General features: G+C 42.3%; 1 protein-coding gene across 2 annotated transcripts in view; it reads right to left on the minus strand.

The window, feature by feature from the left end:
- Positions 1–25,234, minus strand: part of CTNNAL1 (catenin alpha like 1) — a 111,736-nt gene that overhangs the window by 29,151 nt on the left and 57,351 nt on the right. The window contains exons 5-13 of one of the 2 annotated variants that reach the window (XM_032946074.2): positions 20,676–20,765; positions 19,970–20,140; positions 16,928–17,110; positions 13,513–13,596; positions 12,062–12,220; positions 11,503–11,595; positions 7,983–8,133; positions 4,286–4,323; positions 2,583–2,633 (exon numbers count right to left, since the gene is read on the minus strand). In XM_032946074.2, coding sequence (XP_032801965.1) covers positions 2,583–2,633; positions 4,286–4,323; positions 7,983–8,133; positions 11,503–11,595; positions 12,062–12,220; positions 13,513–13,596; positions 16,928–17,110; positions 19,970–20,140; positions 20,676–20,765 — 1,020 coding nt within the window. The remainder of the gene's footprint in view (positions 1–2,582; positions 2,634–4,285; positions 4,324–7,982; positions 8,134–11,502; positions 11,596–12,061; positions 12,221–13,512; positions 13,597–16,927; positions 17,111–19,969; positions 20,141–20,675; positions 20,766–25,234) is intronic. The other variant, XM_032946075.2, reaches the window with a different exon arrangement.

Consider the following 25,234-nt stretch of genomic DNA (forward strand, 5'->3'; position numbering starts at 1 on the left):
TGTCTTTAGAATCTAGATGACTGCACTTTTTTTAAGATAGGGAATTCAGTGTAATTTCAGTCTGTGCAGAGGGAAAATAACGTCACAGAAAGGTTAGGGCAAAAACAGCTGTCTGCAGTTGAAGAAACACATTGGACTCATGCCAGAAGGCCAAACTCCAAACTGCTTTCATCCAAATGTCAGCATTCTTGTATGAAAAAAAAGTGTGATAGGAAAAAAAAATCTATCATGCGAGTGTCTAACTCCTACTATGAACTCTGCTATAAACGTTATATAATTGTTGTTTGCGTTCTTATACTTGAATGCCTGCAAACAATTACCTAACCTTGCGGAGGTGCCGTGGGATATTTAAATACGCACAAAGCAGGTAAGCCGGCAGGCACTCTATCGCGCTTCGACATAATGCCATTTGGTTTGCAGACGCTCTTTCCAATGTGAGCAAGCTACAGTACTTTGCAAACCAGCCAACGCGATCCCCCCCTTCTCCACCTTGATCATTCTAACGGTATAAAACGACATGCAGAGACACACCTGCTTTGCTTTATTCCTCACTAATCTACCGGTGAAAATCGCTTACAATGTACCTGGACAAGCGAATTACAGACGCAGGATGGGATTTGTGCTGCAAGCACGTTACGGGAGATATGATGGTGAGCACTGTGCCAGTGGTATCTGGTCGTTGCCAGCACTCAGCAGCTGGTGGGGTCTTGGTGTTCAGTTTTCCATGTTTTTCTGCACAAGTTTGTGCGTTCATTACACACAACGTGCCGTTTATTCTGTCGCAGTATAACGCGCAGGAATTGTTATGTAATGGTGTCATTTACTCGGTGTTTTGAAACGACGTATGTGACCCTACAGTGCCCCGACAAAAAGCAACAGCAACAAACATGAACATGCTGGTATCTAGTATACCATGCCTGTACAGCCACAATTCTGCAAACCTATGATAACATTCTCTCAGTTATAAACGATATACATTTGAGAATAGGGTTTCCCCCTTTTTTTCTGGCAACAAAACAGGTGTTAAGATGTTAAAACACCAAACTGAAACCTTTTACAAGGAATCATGTCTGCATTAACCACAATACTCGTGGTTAGAATGCAAACAAAAAACACACTGATAATATATGCATTGTCTTTGAAACTGATTGGCCCACACCAGAGACGGCTTTCTTTGGAGCCTCGTCTCTTTTGGCGTCCTCTGGTCTAACACCGTTTTGAGACGAGGCTCAAAAGAAAGATGTCTCTGGTGTGGGCCAATCAGTTTCAAAGACAATGCATATATTATCAGAGTATGTTTTTTTGTTTGAATTCTAACCACGAGTATTGTGGTCAATGCAGACATGATTCCTTGTAAAAGGTTTCAGTTTGGTGTTTTAACGTCTTAACACAACTGCTTTGTTGCCAGAAAAAAGGGGAAAACCTATTCTCATATTTTGGTACTGGCAAAGGAGGTCTCATAACGATATACATTTGTTAGCTCAGTATCAGTTTGTGTGTTATGTGTGTATATTGCCAGTATGACAATGTGTGTAGATCAGACTTCAATGTACAGCAATCATCAGCAGCCTTGGTCAATCCACTGCTGCATGAAGGCCTCCCCAAGCCGCTGTCATCTCTCATGATCCTGCCTTGTAATAAAGACAAAGATCCCCCGTATAGCCTGAACAGACTATTGGGGCAAGTGCTGTTAGCGTGTACCTATGAAGGCCGGCACGGTACACGAGGGGGTGGGTGGCCAGCACCACGCCTTAGTCCCCCGAGTGGTGACATTTACACACCGCACCAGGTACTCATTTGAGGCTAATTCGACCCAGTGGAGGCCCAAGACCGGTTCAGATAATTGTCACTGGTGTTGGCCGTGAGCGGGAATCGAACTCAGGTCGCCGGTTTGTATTGCAACGTGCTAACTGCTGCACCACGCTCCCCACTGTCTTGTAATCATCCACTTGACACACGCACTGATTGCATCGCTCCATCTCCTCTGGTAGACGTCCTCGGACACCTTCTATGCCATGGCTGCCACTAAAACCTATTTTACATTAAACATTACACCAATTTGAATGTTGTGATATTACTATAAACTAAACATTTTTTTATTTTACCAGGTAAAGCCCACTCAGCTATATAGCTCTTTTTCAGAAGCGACCTGGCCACAAATAATAGCTCAACGAAGTGGCTTATCATGTGGAAATGTATCGCAGCCAAATACTCTAAACGCACTATTCGAAATGTGGAAGTAAAAACCAGAGGACCCGGAGAAAAATTCACACGTCCAAGGGGAGAACATGCAAACTCCAACATACAGGCGTCAGGGTCGGGATCGAACCCACAACCTCCTGCATACCACGTGAGGTAGTTAATATCTCGCCACTGCGGCGCCCCTCCCTGTACACTAATTTTTCTTGTCATCATCCCTTTTGGCAAGCCCACTTTACGAACAGTTTGAATTACAACACAAACTTGTCTTTAAATGTAATCCCAGGCATTCAACCCTCGGCACGCTCACGTGGACTATTCAGTTTTTGTATGAAACAAAAAATGTGTGCAGCATTGCATTTTCAAAGTAGGAGTAAAAATACCTCTGCATCCAGCTTCACTGGCTTGACTGGCTTGAGGTTTGAGCTGTGTTTCTAGAATCGGACACGTAAAGATATCAGCACTTCAAAAGAGGTCTCTCATTTCGTTTGTGACAGTGAGGTCGTAGTGTCAGGGGTCAGGGCAGGGGTCGGCAAACTGTGGCTCCGGAGCCTAATGCGACTTTTTAAGGACCGCTTTGTGATGTTATTTGTTAAGGAACCACCATCTAGTATTCACATTGCGTTGTGGTTCTTGATCAAATTTAGTTTTTTTACCGAATTTTTAAAAAGGCTCTTCTTATTATTTTGGTTGCAGACCCCTGGGTTAGGGGAACTGTGACGAATTCAACATCTATCACAAAGCCATAAACAGTAACACATTATAAGCAGAGTCACGTCAAAAAAGTCAAAGTATTTCCCCATCAAATGTGCATTAGATATTGCTCATCCCCAAATATGGCCCTGAACCAGTGATGGATATTCCATATTCCTATGGTGAATACCAGTCGCACCATAGGACAAACACTATTGAATTCCCACACAAAGTTACCACAGAGAGGAATGAAGGGCTGAGTCCACCCTGCAACTGGGATGTTCACTCGCAACCATCTTGTATTGGGATTATGTCTCTCTACAATCAGCTGATTCTGGTCGACTCATCATTCCATAGACAAGACCATCTTATGGGAGATAGAGCCTTCTGCAGCCAGATTGTGGAATACCCTTCCTCGGTCCATTAGGAATCATGTCTTACAACTCACATATTTGTACAGGATTTCCTTGAAACTTAAAATGAAAAAAAAAACACTGTGGTTGTTTCTGCTTGGATTACTCTGTAATTATTATTCGCTTTTTATCAAAGTTCTTCATTGTATTGGAATTTCGAGAGTAGTCATTGATATTACCAACTTTTGATTTCACTTTGATTGTATGTATACTTGTGAGTGTAGTTTTATTTTTATGTACAGCGCTTTGATATACTTCAATATGAAAGGCGCTTTATAAAAAGAGAGGTTATTATTATGATTCCATTACAATACAATTTGGTCTCATATATATAAATAAAACTGTATCTCAAGATGCCACAGAGGACAGTCGCAGAACATGGACATTGTTAGGTTATTTTATATAGAGTATGAGACAGTCAAAGGAAGAGGAAAAGCAGAAAGTCTTTTGCCTGAACTTTAACAGGTTCAGGGAATGGACAGCACATACGACTGAGGAAAGAGAATTCCAGATTATGGGGCAGCAGAGCCGAAAAGGTGACCTCTCACTGAGTGAATGTTGAGGTAGGGGATGCGTGGAGGGTAGTAGAGCTAGGCAGGGGCACTGTGGGTCCAGCCAGAGTGCCATCTGGCTTTTGAGAAATAAGTCTCCAATTCAGAACAGGTCAGCGAAGAATTGCTTCATGAGAGAAATGAGGGGGACGGCGTGAGTTTACAGAGAGTGCGAGTAATGAGCTAATGACGCCAGCGACATGTCACGTGGACACTGCTCGGGGCTTTTGTGCGCTCATATGTGGAATTGCTCAACATTTCAATTTTAACGAAGCATAATAAAAACGAATGCAGAAACAAAAGGGAAGCAAAAAAATGCTGCAATGTATATTTTGCTTATGGATTGGCTATTCACAATGAAATTAAATGGATGTATTTGCACAGGTGAAGCGGAAAGGAGTGAAAGAAAAACACGTCAACAAAACTCACCCCTGGCCTTGGTAGTGACAGGTGTGTCCGTTTGTCACCTGAATGAAATCAACACTCGTTAGGTTTTAAGTGAAACATTGCAGGGAGATTCGCGTAGTCTAATTAAGCAATCACTTTCACAAAGCGGACCATTTCATATAAATCATGAATCTATTAAATGAGCATGCATAACAATGCAACAGCATGTCCATGTGCAAATCTGCCATTAAATATGGTAAAATGTAAGCACAGTAGTATTTCCAACACACTTGTTAAATTACGTAGAGCAGCTAGGTGGCTAATTTATTTTGCCATGTAATATTACACAGCTGGGCGATGCCCACTTAAGCAAGGAAAATTGCTCTGATATTTTCTCCAAATTGTGAAACAATGGATGTTTTCATCCCCCCCCCCCCCCCGCATCAGAATACAAATGTAAGGCGCTACACATAATCATGAACGTGCCACTAAAAGGCTAAGCTTGAGTGCACATTAACATGAACAGAAAATGTTGTTGAATGTCAGGGTATCCAATTTACAGGTTAATGTACACAAAAAAGTATTTTGAATGCACATTTTGTAGCAGTATGTTGTGAACGCTCTTTAACCGTACGCCTCGTTGTCTTTGTATGTGCAAAAAAAACCAAAGACCCCCCCCCCCGCACAGCCTGAACAGACTGTTGGGACAAGTGCTGTTTGCCAGCACCTTTTATAAGTGCTCCGTCTCTTACACAGGCCACCGTCTCCTTTTAGAACGCTCCCACTGCGCTCGGACGGACACCTGCACGAGTCGGGATGCCCTCCTTCCGTTTGGAGTTTCAAAAGCGGGTAACGAGGGGCCGGGAACGAGACGTACACGGGGACACGGCTCGTACAGTGAGGCAATTACGGCCAGGGATCTCCAGTTCTGAAGGCGGCGGTGGCGGCGGCGGCGGCGGGCGCCACCGATCAATATGACGACGATAGCGGGCCGCGTTAGGAAAAGGGCCCCATAATGAATGCGGAAATTTGCGGAAGATAAAGGAGCATCCTTTTATCTTCGCGCAAACCTTCCGAGATGAATGCCACCACGGCGCAATGAGGCTTATATCAAATTGTTAATTATGAGCTATGTGAAGCTGGTGCGTGTCATGGAATCGGCCTCAAATGTCCTCAAGGATGCATTTGTGTCATTTTTACAGCATTGTTTTTTTCATCTGAAATATTTGCCCATGAGGATAATCAGATTTATTTTGATAATTGTTTTTATTTTGGGTGGGTGGAGGGTGAACACTCACTGGAGAGAGAGAAGTCACTGCGGATGTATCAAAAACAACTGGCTCAGTTGATAGCTTCACTAAAAAATTAAAAACACCACGACACTGGATGTTTCACTAACTGTGCGGTTCCGTGTCCCTCTGATGCTAGACGAGTTTTAGTGTCAAGCTGGCTGACAGATGCAATGGAGAACAGTGCAAAAAAATCACCGAGCAGGGCATGATACGTCAATCATGTGCCATTACACGGACTGTGAAAGCACCAGCTTGGTTTAATGTGCACTGTGGGCTCTTCGTGCTGCTTCACTCGAGAGCATTTTTAATAGGAATTGAAGCATCTGGTACTTTCACAAAGTTGTACCACTTAAAGCAGAAGCACCACGGTCATACCACTTAAATAATGCCACTTTGCACAACTTAATTGAAAGGCAGTTCTCCTGCATGTCCTCTGTTGATGATCTAAAAAAAAAACATTTATTACATATGTAATACATACATATGCAGTACATTGGAACTTGTATTCATATCATACCATGGAACAGAATACAACGCCATATTTACAATTTTGTGTTAAACCATATTTAACGTCTTGAAAATAAACTGTATTCAATGCTCGTGTGTGATATGCACAACACGCGATCCGTATGGCCCAACTGTTTACTCCCAAGCGAGGGTCGACAAGGCTGGAGTGACAGCCTCTGAAAAGGCAGGCAGGCACACAAACAGCCCTGAGCCGTGGTGTCAGGCGGACAACAGGATAAGGTCATTTGTGATGGAGGCCCTTGGGTCAGGAGTGAGTGCCATGGCATCTATTTGGATTCCCACCGTCTTATCAAGCGGATCGACTCAAGGTTACAATGACACGAAAGGAAGAGACAAGACATTGCAATGCGCAGTCAGTGGGGGGGCCCAACAGCTGGGACACAGCCCAAGGAACAACGACTGCAGAGGAAAATCCCAGTCCTTTAAACTTGTTTCCAGACGCCCCTTGGGCAAGTCATGTCATCTTCAAATGTTAATAGCCAATGCTTGCAGCGCTACCCAACGCATAAGTATTCACAATGACACTACAGTACCGCCATTTTATATAAACAGCATTATATAATTCATTAATATGCCGTGTACTTTCCAATGCGTAAAAATTATATTTAATTCATACCTCAACAATAGACGATTATTGATGAAGGGTACAAATAAAAATAATTGAATAAAAATCATCCATAAAGACCATTTACCCAGGAATTCCTCATTAAGGTGTTTAGTAACATCTGTTTCAGAAGTGTTGGAAGATTGGTAGCCTGCGTTAATGATATTAATAGTATTTAAAACTCACATTACTTATTGTGTAGTATTTAAAACTGTAGAAATTAATGTTGGAGACCTCTGCTGTAGTTGCGTGAGTCTGTACGGTAATGGAAGTGAAGTCGGGTGGTGGATCTCAGAGGACAGTTCCACTACTGAGCTGCTAAATTGTCTTTTGCATTTATGGCATTTCCCAGCAGGAAAACAAGCATAACCCATAACAGGACATCAATTGCTCTGTCCAAGATACTAACCACCATTTTTGTCAGCTATTCATCACAATCACTTAAACTGTGCAGTGAGTGGTAAGTGCGTGGTAAGTGCTCACATTTCAGGTTTTATTGTCATTTCAAATGTTTATAATGAAAGTACAGAAGAGGGTATGGAGTCATTTATTTAAAAAATGTTAAAAGCAAACAAAACAACAAATATTCTTGGTTCTTTCGATAAAGTCACATACAAGGGAAACAATAAAATAACATTTATATATATTTTTTTTATTTTATTGTTTCCCTTCTACGTGACTTTACCGAAAGAACCAAGAATATGAATCCCTGCTGTCACGAAAGCTTTAAATCAAAACAACAAATATGAAATATTGACTTGCTTTCATTAAATGTCACATTAACAAGTCATTAACATAAAACGCAATTTAAATATATCGTTGCTAGAGCTGGGCAGTTCTTAAAATTCCAAGCCTGGAATTATAACTTAAGATCTGGCTGGCCTCGTAGAATTGTCATTGAAACACATGGCCGATACCTCTGTAAATAACATGTTTCAATGGCGATTCTGATCGATACGCATGTTGAACTTCTTTCACACCGTACATAGCCAACCATGCTCATCAGCTATTCAGAATCGTCGGGATTGCCATTGAAACGTATGGCTGATGCCAATTCCAGTGTGGTATTCAGGCAAGATGGGAGGGCTCATGGGGCCTGGACAGCCTAGCATCTTGTGCGGTGCGACATCCGCCAATGCGCTCCACGTGCTTTAAGCGTATGTCGGAAACTTCAGGAAACTCCCAGCAAAATGCAGCAAAATGTCGAACATCATGCTAAACAACATAACGTGGTACAATATGAAAACACGTCAGAAATGTGAACAGCGCAACCGGGAGACCCAGTGGTAATGGATAGGGCATATGTTGGTCTCACCTCTCCGTCCCTCAAAGACATCTGTGATCTCCTTGATGAGGACTGCCAAGTCAGTCAGCTGAGACTCCCAGGACTCACAGAAAACGTCGAGGTTCTCCCGTGCGATCTTACTGGACGGATGGAGAGCCAGCGTCTGTGCGGCTGAGATAATCTACAAAAACGAAACATCAAAAATATAATTCGAGGCAGATGTCTTGAGCGTCTGTAAACTACGGTATCTTATGGCACCAAACACAGCAGCGAGACGGTTGAATCACTAGTGATTGCGAGGAAGGAGTTATAGTCCAAGAAAGATGAGGGATTTTTTTCTTCCATTTTAAGGTTGAAGTGATACATGTATTAGCTCTGTTCGTCTAACTGTTCATCTGTCTGTTAAAAAGAAGAGGGCACAACAACTCTCATAAACACACCCGATATATATTTACGAAACGTTAGTGTTGTTGCCCAAAACTCTAGAAGACAAACGCAGCATGAAAATGATTCACAATGGCGTTTTCACATAGCTGCGTGAGGCATCCTCGCCTCTCACCCCACCTCGTGATGATGACACCATTACATAGGACAGCATCTCGTGATGTCACCCGTCATGCGCTGTGTAACGTCTCATTATGCAACTCGAAACCTAATTATTGCTAATGAAAATTTCCGAGGGCAAATGCATTGTTGGGTAGTGTTACAGAAGCAATGCATGTGCACGATTTTTCCCTCCTAGCTTTACAAGAAGAACACCTTATTTTGGGTATGAGGCAAAGTGTATGAGGTGGGGAGGAAATGAAGACGACATCGTTGCGTTGACTTAAGAACGAGAGCAGGGGATTGAGAGAATCGGTCAGCTATAAGCAGAGGGAAGGAGTATAGTATTAAAGCTTGGACTTGAACAGGGGGAGGCAGTCAGCAGACAGCAGTTGGTCACGCACAGCGTATTCACGAGCACGGTGAACTCTTATTGCTGTGCATCCGTCTACAGGGCCCACCTACATGGCACTACCTCATTGTGCTGCACAAAAAGCAAGGTCTACCACGCTTGGGCGTCTCACTGCAACATAAATGCAAGTAAATTGTTTTATCGGCAAAGAGGAAGGAAATTATGGGAAACGATGTGAGGGAAAAAGAATGCAAGTTGAGTAAAAAAGCTATCGTCTTTTACCGGTGATCTTTTTATGTATAGAGACACGTACCAACAATCTCACCAAGTACAGTAAAACAGTTGCCTCTCTCTCTATATATATGTGTATATACCTTACACAAATGTTTTTAAAGCAGATTAATAAGAAGACTTTGGACTACATGGAGCATCTCTAGATGCCGTACAAGAAAAAAACTACATCCACTAATATAGACGAGACATCAACTATTATAATAACCACAGCCACAATGACCGGGCACATATAACAGTGAAAGATGCCATGGAAATATTCTTACAATTGGATACATTATTAAAACCAAATGCACCAAAGGCAAGAAGTATAAATCCGATCCTATGAGCATCAAGCTTTTTCCCAAATAGCCACGATCGCTCACAGCCGTACGACCATCCCGATTAGTCTAAAACGGCCGTACAATTCAATCAGAGTCTGAACTTTGATATGACATTATTAAATTTACAATATCGTTACAATGGCTTCACATTGTTACGTATCGTTCCATTCACGATTTGACAAATATTGGCAGAGAAGAACGCGTAAAACGACCTAATGCTGTAGTCGATAGACGCTGTAGATATAAGCTCTGCTGACCTTGGTTCATAAAAAGCCAATTCCACATTAAGTAGGTCTAGGGTTACAAAGGTCCATGCTGTTTTAGAATTTAATTTACGGCGAGAAGTGAGGAAAGTGCAAAGAGTAAAATGTACCTTTAACGTACACACACGGGAACACGCATACACCCTGTTACAACAACTAAGACAGTTTAAAAAACGTATTTACTGGTTACGGTAGAAGCAACTGCATGTCCTTCAACCTTACTAAGGAGACACGAGCCTCCTTGTGTGGGAGACAGCACATCACGGGTAAAACAGCCAAGATTACTTTCACATACACATTCACTGTATAACCATACACACTGTCAAGAACAAACATGCATGTACAAGCATGTCTTGGAGGCAAACACATGTACAGTGTTTACACACGCAACTGCACACACATATAAAAATTTGCCAAAATGCGAGATCAAAATCAAAACAATCCAATTTCTTCACAAGGAAAAAAACTGATTTGAGTAGACACAAGTGGGTGCACATGAAATATGCAACAGTGCATGCATCATTCTAAGCACACACTTTCAATAAGCAATACATGTTTGCTTTGTAGTATAATACACAACATGATACGAATACATATCGAGAACACATCAACCGCAGTCATTGAACAATGGAATGCATTGGAGTGATGCCGGTCACTCTGGGGCAAAATGCAAGATGGGTCTCTGTTGGTTTTAAGCACAACAGGCAGCTAAGAGCTCAACGGCGGAACTCAATATATGAAGGAATCTCTGGATCCTATACAGACTTGAGGCAGAGGGATGGAATATACAAAAATTTTATGGATGACAAAATGTGATCATGGTTTTGTTTTAATTCATGCATATTTGCTCACCAATGTCATTGCTGGAAATACTTAACATGGAGCTTTACACAAATAATCCAGGTGGCACGGTGGTTGGAACTCCCAAATCGCATCAGAAGGTTGTGAGTTCAAATCCTTTCTGGGGTTGACTCAGCCCATCATATTTCGAGGGTCAATGAAATGAGAGTATAATTTTGATGAAAACAACGCAACTACTCACACCTGGATTCCTGACTAATGTTGTGCCCAATTCATGTTTCTGCCTGGCAAACAGCTCTTCCTGATTCGATATCGCCTTTATATTACGGCTAATAAGTCAATACAATCCGGTGACCTTTAAAATCATTGGAAAGGTAAACAAAGGGCAATAAATATTCCTGCAAATTGAGAAAAAAATATATTTCTCTCGTTATGAGATTTCCCACGTACAACAGTTAGCTCGTAAGATGTTGTGGATGAGTGTGCATTATCACTTATTTACACTGTTTCACTCATCTGGATCTGTGAGCTGACGGCTTTCAGGCTATGAGAATTGACCGTTTGATATCCCGCAACAGTAAATCAAGCATCCCAGTGGCGATGGAGGCTGCATGGCAAGGCTCTTCATTAATACATGTGAGCCTCACCTTGAGCAGAAAACAGAAGTAAATCTGTGAAATTGACAAGTACACACACGTGTGGCTGCCATTCCAACTGTTACAAATAGAGTGTAACATCACAAACCGCACATGGGAGAGAACTGGCTGATCTCCCAGAGCTCCAGGGCAAAAACACTCTCTTTGATTTTGTATACAGCTGCCTGCTTCTAGTCTCCATTCGATCAACTGCGTAAACAATGGCCACATGCAGAGAAGTAATTCATTTCAACGGTGGACTTCAAGAACGCATGCCAACTTGACCAAACATGCTGGTCAAACCTAGGCGTTCATTTTGTCGGGATTGATCTTGATTCATACCTGTGGTCCGATGGCACGGAAGGTATTCTCGGCATGTGCACACGTGATCTCCAGTGGCTCCATGCCAGACACATGCCTTAGAAGTTGCGATGTCTGAAAGATGGATGGGAGTTTTAAAAACGTTGTTATGCACAACGCACATAACCAAAAAGCAATTAGCCAAATTATTTTGCATTTGCATGCACGGTTCAAAAACATTGTTGCAGCTTTAAATATCATACATTAACATGTCAAAAATGTGGCTCCTTTGTGACTGAATGAAGCTCTATATGAATGGCTCATTAATGTATATATCAGGGATGTGAGAAGGAATGCATGGTTGTCAGTTTTAATTATTTCACTGAGAATTAATGAGCGCATGTTGGGTGTCTGTGAGTGCGTGCGGGAATGCGTGGGTACAAGTGTATGGAGCATAACTAGCCAGTTGACCCAAGTGAGCCCGTGTGTGCATGTGTATGTGTACGTGTGTACAGGGCCATCCACCAGGCATAATAGAGCAAACACGCGATGGCCTGCCGGTGCAGGTGGGTGAACGAGCGTATGCATTCCATGCTCATACCTCCAAGAGCTGCTCTCGCAGCTCATGCAACCGAGCCGCAAACTCTGATGTCAGCTCCAGGTTTCCATCGGCGCCAGCCGTCTTGAGGGCTCGGAGCAGTGCGTGATCACCGTTTGCACGGAGACTCTCAGCGGCCACTTCAACGGCTGTTACGTGCAGCTAGAAGGCGGCGAGAGAATGACAAAACAATCAACACTGTGACAATCACAACCAACCGACTAGCAATCAACTGTAATGAATGTACGAGACCACGTGCATGAATGTGCCAATGACGTCGTGGCATCTACTTAAGGACCTGGATCAGGAAGGGCTTTGATTCGGGGTCAGACCTTCTGTTAACAATCTGAGGATGACAGGTGTAGTTTCCAGCGGAACGTCGCACCCGTTTAAAGGTTGTGAGATAACTCTCCAACAACACCACCAGTGGTGCTGCTGAAGCAGTAATAAATTTGGCCACATTTGATTCACGTAACGCTATATTAATTGGCTGTGTGGGGTTGAAGAGGGTTTACGACATAATTTTTTTTCCACCACCTAACTAAAAAAAAACATTTTATCCAACAACAGGAACTGTTAATCTCTGGCGATGGTCTTAAGCCAGTGGTAGAAATTCCACATTCTCATGACAGGGATTCGGCTCTATACAGGTAAACCACTGTTGATTTCCTACAAAGCTGTGTCGATTTTATCAAAACTAAGGGACGATGAACTGAGTCGACCACCACGAGTATTTTAAATCACCCTGCTGCAACATTACCCGGGCCGATCAAACACAGGTTAAAAAGTGTCTAAATTCTCAAATGCGCAATCCACAATGCTCAGCTATGACTGGATGTTGGCGCTTAGTCTGTTTGATGACAAAACGAATTTCACAAATATTACAAAACTTTGTAGGGTTGGTGGTAAAATGAAGATGTGTCAAGACTGGACATGCATTCACACATACAAAGGGGATATGACTGGCAGCGAATGGTCGTAATGCAGGGTTGCGGTGACGTGAAGTCGTTATGTGGTGACCCATAATTTCCATGTCGTTCCACGTAGATTTGTGACACACCTTTGTGCCACTATGTGTCATGAGCTATTCCACCAGAGACAACGGGGTAGTGATACACGACTCTGTGCAGGGGCGCCCGTCACAAACCCTACCCCCATCAAACAAAAGCATCGCATTGCCACTGCAAGCAAAATACTCGTTACATTTTCTGGAAATTCGATACTGGAATGTAAAATCTGTAAACTCTGTATATGTAGCAACCAATTATTTATTTATACACCTTTTATGTTCCATCAAAGGACCATCTTTGACATTTTACAGATAACAAATACAGTTTAAGAGTACAGATCCCAAAAACGTATGCTTATTTTACGGAGAGGAAAAATGTCTCCGAGTATAATGCTTAAACGAATGCTCCTTCAGCGGGATGAGCGACGCGTGCGGAGTTTCTCACCTCCTTCCTTATTTCATCCATGCATTGGGAGGTCCTGGATATGGCCGCATCCAGCTCCTCTCTCCCGCTAGGGCCCCTGCACTGCTTCAGACACAACGCCACATCACGACAGAGTCCTATGCAACACGGGCAGAAATACATTCCGCGTAACAGATTTAATTCACCTGCTAAATAAATAGACCAAAACGCAACACGACAATACCTAAAGGCAGAGACACACACACACACGCACTCACTTTTGGCTTCGTAATGAACAAATAAGCATGCAATGTCACACTCGTCTGGAGGATCGCCACCCACTGTCATGGCATATAAATTATGCAGAAGCAACAGGACACTTGGTTTGGTCAATAAGCTATAAATGCTAAATCCTGAATGAGCAGTGACACTCATCAAATTCGCGAACATGACAGAGCACACCGCTAGTGAGCTGTGTAAGTTACTGGGATCTTTGATAATCTACTGGAAAGGAAAATATCAATGGAGATGGAGCAATATTTACATTTCTCGACCGAGAAATATTTTAATTCTCCAGTCACGTTTGAATGATAACACCGACATCTTTTTTATTGATAGACGTGAGGCGAAACCTAAACCTGTCATAAATAAATCCCGTAACCTTTTCCTAATGCGGCAATAACATTAGCATGTAGCACATGTCACGATCAATTTAAATAATTATGTCATTGCTCATTTGCATTGCTCTTCTGTCACATGGCTCCACTCCTACAGAAATTACAATTCCGTGAATTATGTGGTCTGTTGATTAAGGAAGAACAACTACTGGAATTGTGGTATCTTTGTGTCGACTTTTTAAAACCGCAAAAACATGTGCACTGGCTGCAAGCCAGCCTCTGATGCAGAATCCAGTGGCAAACCACTCACTACTTCATGCCACGATAGGCAGTCTAAAACCACAACAATGCCACAAAATAGACCCCTTGACGATGACACTCACAAATGTATCCAATAAAAACACCCCCGAGCCCATCAAAATAAAGTATGACAAACATGTAGAATGCGCATCTGTCACGTGTTACTTTAAATAAAAGGAAGATTAACTTTTTGCCAGATGTCCCTATAAAACAAACAAATACATTTATAAAAATCTGTTAATGTAGTAAACATATCCCAAAGCAGGATATAGCAGACTCCCAGCCCTCGGCGATATTGCTTTTTCTCCGTATCAACCGACATCACACAGCAATAACGGAGCTGTGGCGCATCGGCTGCTTGAGCAGGCATAAGCTTTATTGCACGAGCTGTGGGCATGCATTATACTTGGCAGCTGCACAGGCAGGGATAAAATCAGGGTCTGAGCGTTCCTCAGCAAAACGAGGCCGGCATCTCAAGGCAATTTTTCATTTTCATATTTCTTTTTTTTACAAAAGGACCGGCGATCATTACAAATAAGCCTCTATTTGTTTTGTCTCCTTTGAGGCAGAATACAGTAGACACTGATAACTACGTGGATAAATGGGCCTTTGTGTGTGAACACTGAATGTTGTGAGTTCATCAATGGGTTTATTTCATAAATGTAATGCTATTTCTTTGAAAATCATTACATGTTGTGGACAAACCCGAATTCAGAAATTCGTGAGTAATAATAGTTTTCTGAACATTGGATTTGATTGGATAAATGAATACATAAACATATTTTAGGATATTAACCATTTTCAGAATTGCTTATGACACCATCATTTTAACAACCAATAGTAATCAACTATAGGAAATAATTTAAGAACCCTACACAAATCAGCCTGCAAAGTTGGGCTAAAGATCAAATGAGCAAAAAATTGGATAAAACATTTAAATATATATACCTATATATATACCTAGGACGATTACTTATGGTGGACCAGGAGTAAAATAATGAAAAGCAACATAGCAATGTCCCGAAAGAACATTTTCAATATCTGCATATTACTGCATACAAAGCTGCTATATATGAAGCAGAAATATGAAAAACAACACGGAAATGCAACGAAAACTGAAATGTGCACGCAGAAGCAGTGAGAGCCACGTGCTTGGAATGACTGAGGGACAGAAAGAGGAACACGTATCAGAGAACAAATTCAAATCATGAACAATAAAGCGGGGCTCGGGCACAGCGATGGAGATGATTGATGAGATCAGCTCTTGTGCGTGGCACGGATGAATCGTTGCAGAGTGAGATAGTGAGGGATGCTGATGGCGTCATCCAGCGGTAGATGGATCATGGCTAATAATTGTTATAATAGTTTAAAAGAATGTTTAGGTGTTGTTGCGATACTAATTTTTTAAGTAAACCAAACAAATTTTTTTATTTTACCAGGGAAGGCCCACTGAGCTCTACAGCTCTTTTTCAGAAGCAAAATAATAATAATAATGATTGTCCAACGAAGTGACTTATCACGTGGAAATTTAAGCAGCCAAATACCCTAAACGCATGTTGATTATAAATGTGGGGGGGGGGGACCAGAGGATCGAAAGAAAACTCCACGCGACCACGGGGAGAACATGTAAACTTCAAATATACATAGGTCAGGGTAGGGATCAAACCCACGATCTCCTGTATACCAGGCAAGGGAAGTTAACATTTCGCCACTGCAGTGCCCCGTAATTTGTACACCATCCTCATAGCCCCCTAACCTATGAAGTATCTCGATCTCTGAGATGACTCAAAATTACGACTGACACTGAAATATTGTACATTACCTTTCACTTCATCAGTGTTGGACTTAAACTACTTTACTATCGTGTCTGTCATTATCAGGATTATCATCGGTGCCAGTAAAGCATGAAACTTTCGGGACAGAAGAGACGTGGAACAAGCAGGCCTGTTGCAAACAACTAGAATCACACGCAACACCAGTGGAATATAAAAGTGAGTGCATTTAACATAGTCGGATTTTGCTGGGAAAAAAACTAAAGACTTAATCTACAGGATTAGCAACTCCAGACCCATGAGTCCTGCATCTGATTGAGTGACTATACCTGCAAATTGTTTACAGAGACTTACAAGATAAATATAGCTCCTATTATTTTCACGTTCCGTGTGTGTTTTTTTATCACATTGTCCGTGGCCATGTGATAAATAACGTTGCAAATTCCAATACATTTTACCCACAGACATTAAGAGGAGTCTGGGGATTGGTCCAGCACATACCGCATTGGAAACGGTAAAAATCATCCCACAGGGTCTCACATTTCGCTGCCAGGAGTATAATGTACCGCGGCTCCCATTCAGTGTCGTAACTGCAGCAACGTCCCTGCCATCAGAATGCATAGCACATCGCAAGTGATCTCCGTGAAGGCAAAATCTGTGTGTGCATATGGGGGTTTTTTTCTTCCTAAAGCGTCACGGTGACTAAGCAGGCAATATCATCAGCCAGCAGGCCATGTGGGGGCGCCACGGGGTCAAGGGGCGGCTCACTTGCTTGGCGAAGAGCGACATCATTGCGAACGTCTCCTGTTGAGCCTGCGCCACCATCTGCAGGATGCGCTCGCGCCGCTCATGGCTGGTGTATGGCGAGTCCGTGAAGTCCTCCGTCTGCTCCACGATGAGCTGCAGCAGGGGAGTCACATCGTCGGCACAGCCAGCCTCAAGTAGGAAAGCCTGGAGGGCCGTCGGGGTAGGAAAGAGGAAGGGCAGACGGTGTGGGTTATGGCCACGAGAATCGAGGCTTGCGTGTCTTGAGTCAGTGGTCTCAGCCCAGCCACCAATGGCTGCACAATACGAAAAACCATCACGTCAAATGAAGTTCTGCGGATCATTTGGAAAAATTTCAGCTGTGAGAATGTATCAGTTTTATTGCCACGTGACAAACATGACTGCTGTATGCAGAGCGGGTGGGCTCTGCCCTCTGATGTAGGGCCAAAAGGTCACTTGGAGAGATCTCAGAGGTAGCTCCGTGATATCTGGTTGCATGGGCCATTCTCTAACACGAGGAGATGCACTGCTCTGTGTGAGATCCGAATGGATACGTCATCTCAGGGGCCATCCATTTAGTACGTACGCATGGCGGGGGGAGAGGGGGGGTTAAACTAAATGCGTACACTTGCATATGGGGGGTTTACTGACAATGTAAATACGCATAGGAAGTGGGGGGGGGGGTGAAGCCTCGATAATAATTTGTCTACATTGGCCTTCAAATTAGTTAGATAAATCTTAACTTAAAGCTTTCGTAACTACAGGAATTCATATTCTTTGGGTCTTTCGGTCAAGCCACGTAGATAGATGCAAAGGAAATAACAAAAAACTACGACGTTTCGATCTCAACACAAGCGGTCATCATCAGGAAAAGGGGGTTCGCCTTGAAAGGCAAACTGTTCATAAAGGTTTAAAAATGGGCGTAGCCCAAGTGTCAGCAGCATGGGCGGGGTAGCTAATATTAATGTAAGGGAAGTTGCTGCTAGAGGTCATGGTAGTTGTTGGTAGTGATGGTGCTGGTGGGTGGGCTTCCACCAATAAAAGGGCTGCCAGGTCTAAAATGGAAACATTACAGCCAGTTATGACTTAAACTGGTTGATAACGTCCTTCCAGTGATTGCCGAGGTTTAAACCCATCTTCTTGGTTGAAATTGTGTCTATGTCTGTATATATGGATGGCTTCGTGGACGAATCTTTGTTGATAGCCAGTGGGTTTGCAAAGTACCTTCGTCTTCGAGAAATCAATTTCGTGTGAGGCAACTGCATTAAAACAATTATCAGCCACGGCCGAGGTATTAGTCCTACCGCGTTTCAGATCTGCCTTATGTTCACAAACACGGTCCGAGACATGTCGCTTAGTTTCCCCAATGTAACTACTGCCGCAGACATAGCTTAGTTTGTAGACTCCGAGTATTGCATGTCAGGGATCACATCCTTCCAAGATGGGATCAGATCACGAATTTTAGGTACTGTGTTAAATCTAACCTGGATCTTGTGTTTTCTCATGATTTTGGACATCTTTTTGGTGACCCCTGCTATGTATGGCAAGGTGATGGTTTTGATTGGGTCCTCAGATGGTTCTTTCCCAACGGTTGGGGTGATTGCTTTCCGGATTGTGTAGTCTGAATATCCATTCCTCTTGAGAGCTTGGTGTACGTGTTTCAGTTCACTGGCTAGCCATGTTTCGGACCGTGTCCGTGAACATAAGGCAGATCTGAAACAAGGTAGGACCAATACCTCGGCCGTGGCTGATCATTGTTTTAATACGGTTGGATCACACGAAATTGATTTCTCTAAGACGAAGGTACTTTGTAAACCCACTGGCTATCAACAAAGATTAATTAATGAAGCCATCCATATTTACAGACATAGACACAATTTCAACCGAGAAGATGGGTACAAACTCAGCAATCACTGGAAGGACATTATTAACCAGTTTTAGTCATAACTGGCTGTAATGTTTCCATTTTAGACCTGGGAGCCCTTTAATTGGTGGAAGTCCACCACCAGCACCATCACTGCCCACTGCTACCATCACCACTAGCAGCCCTTTAATTGGTGGAAGCCAACCACCAGGACCATTACTACCCACTCCCTTTATTGGTGGAAGCCCACCACCAGCACCATCACTACCAACAACTATCATCACCTCTAGCAGCAACTACCCTTACATTAACATTAGCTACCCCGCCCATGCTGCTGACACTTGGGCTACGCCCATTTTTAAACCTTTATAAACAGTTTGCCTTTAGAGGCTAACCCCTTTTTCCTGATCACGACCGCTTGTGTTGCGATTGAAACGTCATAGTTTTTTGTTATTTCCTCTGAACCTATCTACGTGGCTTTACCGAAAGACCCAAAGAATATGAGTTAGATAGTCCGGCGGTGGACTACCTGTTTCCTTAAACACGCTAATATTATTCATCCTTTATCGTTCCTGCGTGGATTAAATATCGGCCGTTCTATAAGATTCGGGGGGTGGGGGGGGGTGCGTCAAGTATACGTATGCAGGTGGGGAGGGGGTGTAAAAAGTCCGCGTGCGTACAGGGAGGGGGGGAGGGGTAAATTTTTGACAGATTTTTGCGTACCTACTCAATGGATGGCCCCTCATTGCGCGACGCTGACATACAATTTTGAACAAAACATTGGGGGGATAAGTTTAACAAAAAGGAATCCAGGCATAAGAATATTTCCTGCTGCTGGTGCCCCATTAACACTGATTTCAAAAATTCGTCTGCCATGAGACTTTCAAAGTATAAACACTTCATTAAATTCCCTATTCAAATACTTCAGTCATAGTAATCAACTGCATGCATTGTTTCCCCAAATTTAATTTTACATTTCTTCATTGTTGAAAAGACAGTTGGGCCAGCGTGGCCTGGGGTATGATGATCGGAGCGATTCACTCCCACGTCCAGTGTTCCCGAACACGGTCCATTTCCATTAAAAGCTAAACAAACCTGCTGTGTGGTTTGAGGATGACGCACAAATAACGAACGGAGCGGAACGCCGCAGAGGTGGCTATCGCAGAACCGACCGCCCTCACCTTGAAGTCACGAATGGCCGAGTAGATGCACAGGGCCCTGACGCTCGCCTCTCCGTTGGCCGCGACGTCCGTGACGATGTCGGCGACCTGCTCCATGGCCGCCCGTGTGCGTGCGAACACGCCATCGCGATTCGCGCGCGCAGACTCGCAGTCGGGGTGCCGCAGGCATGTCTGAGAGGAATGCCCAAGGCGGACGAGAATAGAGACATTTTTTTGTTGCTTAATATAAACTGTTATTTCATATAAATGTAACATTCTTTTAAAGGGTCAGTGAAAGCTCCCCATTAATACCCGTGGAACCTGTCTTTTCCTTTCCCGTTGAAATGTAACAGAGTGCATAACTCTGACACGCACATAAATCAGCACCGTACAGTTTCAGACACTGCATACTTGGTGTAATATTTAAACACCGTGCATGCTGGTACCACATTCCTTCGTGTGTGTATTTTTTTAAGTTATAAACAAATACATACTATTCAGTGGAAATGATATCCAGTGGCTCTCAGTGGTAGATTTGTTCCCGCAAAAGAAATGTGGAATTTACACTGGAGGATCAGGAATACCAGCAGAGATGAGCACGACTCAACGCAATGTTTGAGGGAGGATTTCTGACTTGACTTTCTTCAGCATTTCAAACAGCTAGTCGTGTGTCCGAAGAAGTGCAACTGTACTCATGTGAGCTCTAAAACAGGGCTCGCTCACACACCTTGGAGGCCGTGAGCAGCATCATTGTGCATTTCTCCAGAACCGCACGGCCCGCAGCCATGCGTGCCTTCTGCTTCTCATCCTTCAGGTCCTTTGCCCAGAGGATGCAATCGGAGAACACAAAAGCGTCAAAGATTGTACAGATTTCCCTTGTTTACACGAGGATTCCAAACATTAAAAGTGAATGCAGTTTCACCGTGGTTAGCACACTGGGCTATGAAACCAGCATCCTGAGTTTGATTCCATGTCATGGCTAACATCAGTGGCGAATGATACCTGTACCAGTGCTGGGCCTCCAACTTTACCAACCCACACTGACCATTGTGGTGACGTATGCTCAAACAACCTCCATGACCAACAAGGCATGGGGTGGCTTTAATCCAGCGAAGGATTGAGACAGGAAAATATTATTTCACTCGTATCAATATACTAGTGAAGCCCCTGTGGCCCTTCAGTTACTGCTAAAACAGATCTTGTCATCATGAACAGAGTGTATTGTTGAGTTTATCAACAGTACTTGCTTCCATTTCGGATAAATGTTAATTTACATAAAGACTAGAAGCAAGTAAAATGTATAAATCTCTATCAAACTCTAAGCACTTACAGGAGTAAAATACAATATCATTTGGCTGTGGCTTTTAATGCGACCACATATTGAGACACTGTAAAAAAAACAGCGTGGAGTAGAGTGAAATGAGGGGAGAGGTAGGAAGGAGAAAGTCCACAATCAATCTTGCAGATTGAGAGTATGATCATTATATTAACACTGGATTAGATTGAAAGCCATTGGAGTAACAGGAGTACTAGGGGAAGTGGTCAAGTTTACAGGTGTGGATGAGGAGTCTGGCAGGAGAATCTTGGATCATTTGGAGTTCAGAGATGTTCAACATACATACAGAACAAAATGTGTCATCTATATGTGTATATAAATATATAATTACAACACCATTCATGCAACTTTGAATTGTAACATAGAAATGTAAATATTATAGCTTCAATAGTTTGTAATGACATTCTATTTTAATCCTTAATGAGCCCCTTTAAAGTAATTAATTGAAGTGCCATATAGATATTAAAATATTAAGATTTACATTCAAATAATCCTATCATCTTTTTAAAGAGGTTGTAATAATGGAGTAATGAGCGATTTTGTATTAAAGACCTTCTGACATATGCAGTGAATATTTATGGTCTTAGATTCCAGTCATTGATATTCACCACAGGGCCAATTTTAGACACAATTGAAATTTTAATTATTATACTGACCCCACTGCAGACGGTTACAAAACAATAGATAACTTTAATAGCAATGCTACAGACCCTTCCGCATCGTTTGCCTAATTTAGACATCGGGTAACATCTCCAAGCCCAAACTGCAAAAGTGAAAATTATAAAATAATCAATGTGCAAAATTAATGACAAGTGGGTCAAGTTTTTGTTTAATCAGATTTTCATTGAAAAAGGTGTGCATGTATGTTGGGTCGAAAGTAAAATTAATTGAAATTAATATGAATTTTACCACGTTATTAAGAAATGATACGCGGCAGCAGATTTCCTACGTAGTTTTTTGTGTGGTGAGATGGCGTTAGCACTGTGCTTACGAAATTAAACCCAAACGATTATGAATGAAGACAGATATTACATTTTTAAAAATACGATACGTTTTACAACTACTAAAATATAACTGTCAATTTTTTTTCTAATTTCACTATTTGGGTTCCTACATATTCATTTTCCAACTTTTGAAAAATTATTTAAATTACTGCATTTTCACAAGTCTGAAAATTCTAATAGATGTTCTCCTTCATTTATCACTTCAATGCCAAACTTACCAATCACCCTCTCATCTCTACACCCGGTGCATATGATAGCATTAGTCACCCATCATGATGCTATAATGTGTTTCTCCCTCATTTGAAAGTTAAGTTACGTTCTCCATCCATTTGGTTTACTTCATCTTAGTGGCTCGATGTTGGAGCATATTTTGAATTACAGTAGAACTTCAAAAATCAATAATGCGCGAGTCCTAAATGTCGTGGCACCCCTGCTGTCCAAAGCAACTCTCGTAATCCGTGGGGCCGGTAATCCTGAAATCTGAGAGTTTTATGTGGATCATAGGCGGCTAATTCCACTTAAACTTTATGAGGCACAGCGATGGGGTGATTTTTGGAGAAAATGTTGCGCCGTGTTGCGGATTAAAGGGTGCACAGCGAGGTCCAGCCCATTCACCGCAGGTTTTTGGAGTTCTCCTGTATCTGTAACTTGGGAGTGGTTCGGAGACAAGTACTGTTAGCTGGTAAACTCTATCTGATGTACTCTTAAAATGTAGATGCCAAATAAACACATGATGTTTAGGTAAGGGTTCTCTACCATTCACCACACGCATACTCTCAATTAGCATATAGGGGTGAGATCGAATAGATACCATATGCCTAGCCTTTGTAAGCTATGCAAAGGCATTTGAATTGATGAAGTGACCAGAGCATAAATTAAAAATATATTTATAAACACCGAAACTGTACAAAAGCAGTTAAATTTCGATTTAAAGTCAGACCTGTTTCTTCACCTGAACAAGGCTACTTGTGTTGTGGCCGAAACGTCGTGAGAATTTTATTTAATTACGTTTTATTTTTATTATTTTATTTCCATTATACGTGACTTTACCGAAAGAACCAAGAAGATATACAAAAGCACTTAAAATTAACAACCACAGAACCTAAGCACACTCTCGTTAGGCTAATGACTTGCACTGCCTATGAAGTGGCATCCATTCATAGGCCAATCGACATCTCGCAAAAGCTTGTACCTGTGAAGAGGCATTTAAAAATGCTGCATGCTCTTTTATCTTTGGATAAAGCAGTTGCTTTTGAGACTGCCACATACTGTACACACCCCGATGTCATATTACTGTGATGTTATCATTCCCCAGAGCTCGTCAAACCCTCTATTGTGTCGAACAAAGATGCCATAAAACCAGCCATCCAGCCCAAGGGCACTTAAAATGCCATTGCAGCGTATTCAGGCACAGATTAATCAATACCTGGTCAGCACCCACTCCGTAAAAAATGTACTGTACATAACAAATTCACAGGTGACCCTTGCTTCACAGAGTTAAATGGTGACACTCTATTTTTGCTTCATTTACAATGTGCTCAACTGAGTCTTCCTGCTAAAACGGTAACAAATTGGCATTGAAAACAGTCAAAACAATGACCTACGAGGCAAACTGATACTGTGCACTCCACATAAGAGATAACTGAGCGTGGATTATAGTTGTGTTACAATTTACTGTGACTCCTACGTAATTATAAAGAAACTAGCCTTTGCGTTTTCCCGTATTAACTTCAGATAACTTAAATAATCAAAAATAACAGAAAACTACCACGTTTCGATCGCAACACAAGCGTTGTCTTTAAGAAAAGGGGGGTTAGCTTCCAAGGGAAACTATTTATAAAGGTTTGAAATGGGTAGCCCAAATGTCAGCAGCCAATGATAATGTAAGTGTTCGGCAGCGAGCCCGGCGGTGGTTCGTTTTCCACCAATCAAAGGGCTGCCAGGTGAAAATTAGCATGTTAAAGAGATATCAGCATGTTAATGGGAGATCGCAGAGCCGCAACCAAGATTCGTTCATGAAGCCATCCATATATATAAACAGAGACACAATTTCAACCGAGAAGATGGGTACAAACTGAGCAATCATTGGAAAGACGTTATCAACCAGTTTAAGTCATAATTGGCTATGATGTTCCCATCCTACCACCTTCCGATGTTAGTTTTGTTTTACGCCCATTTCAAACTTGCGCTTTCACAGTCACTTAGCGCGCCGTCCCCTTGGTTGCGGCTCTGCGATCTTCTATTAACATGCTAATCTATTACATTATGAGACCTCATTTGCCAGTAACAAGATATAGTAATAGGTTTTTACCCTTTTATCTGGCACAAAAACTGACACCTTTATACAAGGGATCATGTTTGCAATAACCACAACACAAGCAGTCAAAATGCAAACAAAAAAGACAACTCTGATAATATGCACTGTCCTTGAATTTGATTGGTCCACACCCGTTAGAGCCCAGTCTCCACTGGTGTTGGACCAGTGGAGCCTGGGCACTAAGAAAAGCCGTCTCGGGTGTGGACCAATCAAATTCAAGGACAGTGCATATTATCAGAGTTGTCTTTTTTGTTTGCATTTTGACTACTTGTGTTGTGGTTATTGCAAACATGATCCCTTGTATAAAGGTGTCAGTTTTTGTGCCAGATAAAAGGGTAAAACCCTATTACTATGCTAATCTCTCTTTAATATGTTAACTTTCACCTGGCAGCCCTGTGATTGGTGGAAAACAAACCACCGCCGGGCTCGCTGCCGAACACTTACATTATCATTGGCTGCTGACATTTGGGCTACGCCCATTTTAAACCTTTATAAACAGTTTTCATTGAAAGCTAACCCCCCTTTTCCTGAAGACGACCGCTTGTGTTACGATCAAAACGTCGTAGTGTCTGTTATTTTTGATTATTTTATTTGAACCTATCTACGTGACTTTACCGAAAGACCCAATA

This window comes from Petromyzon marinus, chromosome 4, assembly GCF_048934315.1.
Source record: "Petromyzon marinus isolate PM22_M1 ecotype Great Lakes invasive population chromosome 4, UKy_Petmar_22M1.pri1.0, whole genome shotgun sequence".
NCBI lineage: Eukaryota > Metazoa > Chordata > Hyperoartia > Petromyzontiformes > Petromyzontidae > Petromyzon > Petromyzon marinus.